The sequence below is a fragment of the Crocuta crocuta genome, unplaced genomic scaffold (assembly GCF_008692635.1).
Source record: "Crocuta crocuta isolate KB4526 unplaced genomic scaffold, BGI_CrCroc_1.0 scaffold186, whole genome shotgun sequence".
In the NCBI taxonomy this organism is placed as follows: domain Eukaryota; kingdom Metazoa; phylum Chordata; class Mammalia; order Carnivora; family Hyaenidae; genus Crocuta; species Crocuta crocuta.
In genome coordinates, this window is record NW_027551569.1 from 4,365,528 (window position 1) to 4,372,079 (window position 6,552).

At 44.5% G+C, this 6,552-nt stretch overlaps 1 protein-coding gene across 1 annotated transcript in view; it reads left to right on the top strand.

Annotated features, from left to right (window-relative positions):
• The first annotated feature begins 647 nt into the window (after nt 1–647).
• The window catches only part of SPTLC2 (serine palmitoyltransferase long chain base subunit 2), a 105,552-nt gene continuing 99,647 nt past the window's right edge, over nt 648–6,552 (top strand). The window contains exon 1 of the mRNA XM_077750642.1: nt 648–1,044. Within this exon, the coding sequence (XP_077606768.1) occupies nt 719–1,044 (326 nt within the window). The 5' untranslated portion in view covers nt 648–718. The remainder of the gene's footprint in view (nt 1,045–6,552) is intronic.

The following is a 6,552-nucleotide window of genomic DNA, read 5'->3' on the forward strand; positions in this document are numbered from 1 at the left end:
TCAGGTTTCTTGGCTCTCAAAGAAGTACTCTTTAAAGTAAACTGTACAGAAAATCCTGACTGGGGGCAGATGTGAAGGGCAAAGCGACAGCCGAATTACTAAGAGATATGTTACTGTACGGTGAATGCTCTTCTATAGACAGCTACATAGGAATTCGCTAATTAAATAAAAGATCCCTGTCTCGGGCTGGAATTCATATCGGAGAACTTCCCCGAAGGCAAGGGCAAAGAGAGCGCCACCTGTCCAGGAGAAGCCGGGAACCCGCTCTGGACACTTGGGCTGAGCGCCCTTCCTTTCCTCACACTCTAATTGGCTACTTCTTCCTGGGTCCCGCCTCCTCTGCGTGGACCAAGAAGCCGCCAAAGCCTTACTCAGACCACCGCCTAAACACCAGCAAGCTGTCTTGCTGTCTCCCCCATGATTGGTCAGAAAGCAGCATGGAGTCGGCCTCATCCTCCTTCTGATTGGTCAGCTGTCCTTTGGCTCATGACCCTCCTGTCCGGCTCCGCCCCGTTTCCCCTTGGAGCTGGGCCTTGGACGAACCACCGCCTCCGCGGGAGTGGGTTCCGCCCCCCTGTGACGGCCGGGCCGGTAATTGGCGGGGGCATGCAAGCATTTCCGGTTTCGAGGAGGTGGGTGGGGTGCAGAGCGGGACCGGAGGTGCAGCCGCTCGGCCGCCGCCTACAGCGTTCGCCTTGTGCCTAGTGCTACCGGGACGATGCGGCCGGGGCCCGGAGGCTGCTGTTACCGTCGCCCGGTGCGGGCGAACGGCTGCGTGGCGAACGGGGAAGTGCGGAACGGGTANCGTCCCCGGGGGCGGGAGCGGGCGCCGGGCACGGCTCAGGTGTGCTGGCAGCGGTGTCCCGGCGCTGACCGGGCCTGCCTGGAGCGGGAGGCTCAAGGGCGGCGTAGGTGCTCCCCCGTCTCTCCGCGTGTGAGGTCTTCCTCCTTTCCTCCGGAGGTTTGGGCTCTGCTCACAGCCACGGTGCCTTCCTCCGCCTTATGTGACCAGAAATTCGCGCCCCCCCCCCCTTCCCCAGGGAGGTAGGGAGTGACCCCGCGGACCCTGGAAGGATCCACTCAGAGGCTCTTGGTTTTTTCTGCCTCGAGGCTCCGTCTTCTTACCCTCGAGGTGGTCGCTTCCTCTTGGTGTCCTGAGACCCTCCAAGAAAGACCACCCTCGGGGGCCTCAGGAGGCAGAGAAAGTTAGATGGTGGTACCAGGCGGAAAAACACCCAGTCTCTTCCTAATACATACCTACCCCTTCTGCAAGCAAGGCATTGGACCACAGATCTGACGGTGAACCGGGTCTGGGGCCTCACGAGCGTTTTGCGTATCCTCAATCCTTCGCGAGACCCCATCCCGGGCTCTAGGTAGAGTTAGGTGGTCCCTGTGTGCAGGCGTGCTATCACAGAAGGGTCTGTTGAATGCAGGTAGTGACTTGTGATGAGTCTCTCTCTATACCAGTTAACCAAGGCTGAATCACCAACCAAGTCCAGGCGGTTTTGAAATATTTTGAAAAGTTTTGAATTGAAGACAGTAATTATTAACAGCCTTTCAATTCTCTGGATGACAGATCTCCTGAAGTGTGTTTTTAAAGATGAGCTGGTTAAAAAGGTTAAAGGTCAGTGTTACTGGAAGAAAGGGTTGTGAGATTTGCAGTTGACTTTATTTTTTAATTAAAAAATTTTTTAATGTTTATTTATTTTTGAGAGAGGGGAAAGAAGGGGCATACAGAGAGGGAAACACAGAATCTGAATCAGGCTCCAGGCTCCGAGCTGTCAGCACAGAGCCTGACCTGGGGCTCAAACCCATGAACCTCAAGATGAACCTGAGCTGAAGTGAGACCCTTAACTGACTGAGCCACTCAGGTGCCCCTGTAATTAACTTTAATACTTATAAATCCTGTTCAGATATTGAGGGAAACTTTTTCCCCCTCCCAAAGCCATCTGTTCCCAATAGCAATAGTGTGACTATTGTGGCTTAATTTGGCTTTAATATAAATATCTAGCAGCCTCCTCTCCCCTCCCCAGTCAGTAGATGTGTTAGGATAGATGATAGGCCTGTTACTGTTTGGTGTGAAACAGAAAACAGAACGTTTCTCTAGGTCATGCTGACATAGTAAGACTCTGAGAGTTAGGGAGGAAAACAAATAAAATACTTGACCTCCCTTGAATTTGTAAGATGGAAGGCACCATAATGCACAAATTCAAAATATTTATTTTTGGGGCGCCTGGGTGGCTCCTTCAGTTGTGTGCCTAACTTTGGCTCAGTTCATTATCTCGAGGCTCGTGAGTTCGAGCCCTGCTTCTGGCTCTGTGCTGACAGTTGGAAGCCTGACACCTGCTTCAGATTCTGTCGCCCTCTCTGTCTGCCCCTCCCCTACTCATGCTCTGTCTCTCTCTCAAAAATAAGCATAAACATTAAAAATATATATATCATGCCTACAAATGTTAAATTGCTAGAGATTACAAGAGGGAGAAATTTACTACTAAATCAGAACATAACTCCTTTGTTAAGTGAAAAGAGCACCTAAACACAAAACACCTCTGATGTGTGAACACCTTTCTCTTGTCTTCCTTTTCCTTCTTAAAAATCATAATCCGCTCATTCATCTGCAGTATATTTTTTGACTCCTACTCCTTAGGTTTCCCCGTTGTACCCTATACCATAACAATTTTATCTGATTAGTCATTAATGTTACTAAAAAGACAACCCCTTAACACCACTAACAACGAAAGTATTCTTATCACTTCCTCTCTCATACAACTACTTCTTTAAAAATAAAAATAAATCTTTTATGGGCGCCTGGGTGGCTCAGTTGGTTAAGCGTCTGACTTGAGCTCAGGTCAGGATCTCACGCTTCATGGGTTTGAACTCTGCATGGGGCTCAGAGTCTGTTCAGAGCCTGGAGCCTGCTTCAGATTCTGAATTCTCTTCTCTCTCTGCCCCTCCTCCACTCACGCTCTGTCTCACCCTGTCTCTCAAAAATAAATAAATGTAAAAAAATTTTTAAAAAAAGAAATCTTTTATTTTTTAATAGTTTTTATTATTTAAGGAGAGAGAGAGACAGAGTGTGAGCAGGGGAGGGGCAGAGAGAGAGGGAGACACAGAATCTGAATCAGGCTCCAGGCTCCAAGCTGTCAGCACAGAGCTTGATGTGGGGCTCGAACTCATAAACCTCTAGATCATGACCTGAGCTGAAGTCAGATGCTTAATTGACTGAGCCACCCAGGCGCTCTGGCAGGATATTTCTTCAGAGATGGCAACTAATAGTAAGATGAAGACACATCAAGTTGCCAAAGTGAAATTTAAAAATTTGTATGACCAGTATCTGACTGACTTTTTCTAGTATAAGTGAAAAATTCTACTCAAGGCACTATGGTGGCATCTGGAAAAATGGTCTAGTGGAATGCCTGAAAGAATGTTTAGGACTCCAATGTCCCTTCTAGAAAACTCTTTGTCACAAATGTTTTTAAAACAGAGACTTTAGAGATACAGCTTTGTACGTGATTATGAGGAGGAATGTTGACTATGGGTTTGTTTGTTTTTCCTTAAGCCAAAGAGATTTTATCTTTAAAATATTTTAAAGTTTTTGTTTAAGTTAAATTAATTTAACTTAATCACTTTAAAGTGCTATGTTACTACTCCAACCTCTATTTTCCCCCAGTTTCTGGGAGAAATGTTCCCAATTATGCCATAAAAATACATATAAGATATTAAGTCTGCAGGTGTGTGTTCTCTTTTAACTGAAATTTAAATTTAGAGTTTTTAAACCCCAGGATATAAGTTCGTTTCCTCCCATATCCCAACATTTGTCTTTGAATGAACAGGAGAGAAGTTAGAAACTTCTAGGGTCCTTTTACACTCTCAGGAGTTTCTGCATCTGATGGGATGGATATATGTGCTCACCCTTTGTTTGATTTCGGTTTAGAGTCTGAGTGAATAGTCCAGTGGTAGAAAGGGCATATAAAGCAATAAAATATTACTGTTTGTTTTTGTTTTCTGCTTTTGTTACCCCGGTATTTCTCATTGTGGTAAAATACACATAAAATTTACCGTCTTAACCATTTCTAAGTGTATAGTTCAGTGTATTATATACATTCATAATGTGCTACCATCACCACCATCTGTTGCCCTAAGTTTTTCTTCTTGGAAGACTGAAACTCTGCCCCCATCAAACAGTAACTCCCCATTCTCTCTTCCACCCAGCCCACCCAGCCCCTGGCAAACACCATTCATTCTACTTCTGTCTCTATGAATTTGCTGTGAGTACCTCATATAAATGGAATCATACAATATTTTTCTTTTTGTGACTGGCTTATTTCATTTAGCATAATGTCCTCATGGTTCACCCATGTGGCACTGTGTATCAGAATATCCTTCCTTTTAAAGGCTGAATAATATTCCACTGTATGTGTAAACCACATTTTACTTAGACATTTATTTTTTTTCTTTCTTGTAGGAGTTTATTTTATTTTTTCTATAATTTATTTTTTATAGTTTACGTCCACGTTAGCAAATGGTGCAACAATGATTTCAGGAGTAGATTCCTTAATGCCCTTTACCCATTTCATTCCCCCCCCCAGCCCAGCAACCCTCTGCTTGTTCTCTGTATTTAAGTGTCTCTTATGTTTTGTCCCCCTCCCTGTTTTTATATTATTTTTACTTCCTTTCCCTTATGTTCATCTGTTTTCTATCTTAAAGTTTCTCATATGAGTGAAGTCATATGATATTTGTCTTTCTCAGACTAATTTTGCTTAGCATAATACCCTGTAGTTCCATCCACGTAGTTGCAAATGGCAAGATTTCATTCTTTTGGATTGCTGAGTAATACTCCACTGTATATGTATACCACATCTTTTTTTTTTTTAATAGTTTATTGTCAAATTAGTTTCCACATAACACTCAGTGCTCATCCCCACAAGTGTCCTCCTCCATGTCCATCCCCTCCTCCCCCCACATCCCTCAGTCCTCAGTTTTTATCAGCATTCAAGAGTCTCTCATGGTTTGCCTCTCTCCCTTTCCCCCACCATTTCCACCCTTCTTCTCCCCCTTGTTCCTCCGTCAAGTTCCTCCTAATCCTCCTATACGTGCAAACATATGATATTTGTCCTTCTCTGCCTGACTTATTTCGCTCAGCATAACACCCTCAAGGTCCATCCATGTTGCTACACATGGCCAGATTTCATTCTTTCTCATTGCCATGTAGTATTCCATGTGTATACCACATCTTCTTTATCCATTAACCCATCCATCATCATTTGGGCTCTTTCCATGCTTTGCCTAATGTCGATAGTACTTCTATAAACATTGAGGTGCATGTATCCCTTCGAAACAGCACGCCTGTATCTCTTGGATAAATACCTAGTAGTATAATTGCTGGGTAGTAGGGTAATTCTATTTTTAATTTTTTGAAGAACCTCCATCTTGTTTTCCAGAGTGGCTGCACCAGTTTACATTCCCAGCCATTTATTTGTTATTTGACACTTGGGTTGCTTCCAAGGTTTACGTATTGTGAATAATGCTGCTTTGAATATGGGTGTACAAATACCTCTTCAAGACCTTGCTTTCAGTCATCTTGGGTACATATCCAGAAGTGGAATTGCTATATCATATAATAATTCTATTTTGAATTTTTTGAGGAAGTGCCATACTGTTTTCCACAGCAGCTATACCATTTTACATTCCCATCAGCAGGGCACAGTGGTTCCAATTTCTTCACATCCTCACCAACACTTGTTATTTTCTCTCTCTCTCTTTCTTTTTCTTTTTTTTTTTTTTGCATAGTTGCTGTGAGGTAATAGGGAAAAAATGTGTGTATGTGTTCTGCTCCCATATCCTGGCACAGGGCTCCTGAAACTTGTGCAATTTCCTAAGTGATAAGAACACTAGAGCATCTTTTGTTCTAATATTCATTCTTTGACCCTTATTCCTGACACAGAGTATCTAAATCCCTTGGAATTTCCCCAGTGATAGCAGTGTCTTTTGTTCTGATGAGGTGACTCTGAGTGGGTTCCTGGATGGGGGCTGCTCACCAGAAGGACCAAGCCAGGATTAGAAGTTTGGTATTGTCACCCACCCCCATTCTCCAGAGAGGGGAGAGGGGCTGGAAATGAAGTTAATGATTGCTCATGTGTGAAGCCTCCATAAAAATCCCCAGAGTACCAAGTTCAGAGAGCTTCCGGGTTGCTTGAACATGTGGAGATGCTAGGAGAGTGGCGCCCCTTCCCACACACATTGCCCCCTGTTCATCTGTGTCCTTTATCATCTCTTTTTTATAATAAACTGGGAAATAGTAAATAGTTATTTCTGAGTTATGTGAGCCATTCTAGCAAATTATCAACCGGAGGAGGAAGTGGTGAGCACTAGAAGCCAGGGGACAACCTGGACTTGCGACAGGCATCTGAAGGGGTGGGGGCAGTCTTGTGGAACTGAGCTCTTCACCTGAGGGATCTGACACTATCTCCAGGTAGAGAGTGTCAGAATCAGGTTAAATCGACACCAGCTGGTGTCACAGAAGTGCTTGGTGGAGTGGACCCCCCCCCCCCC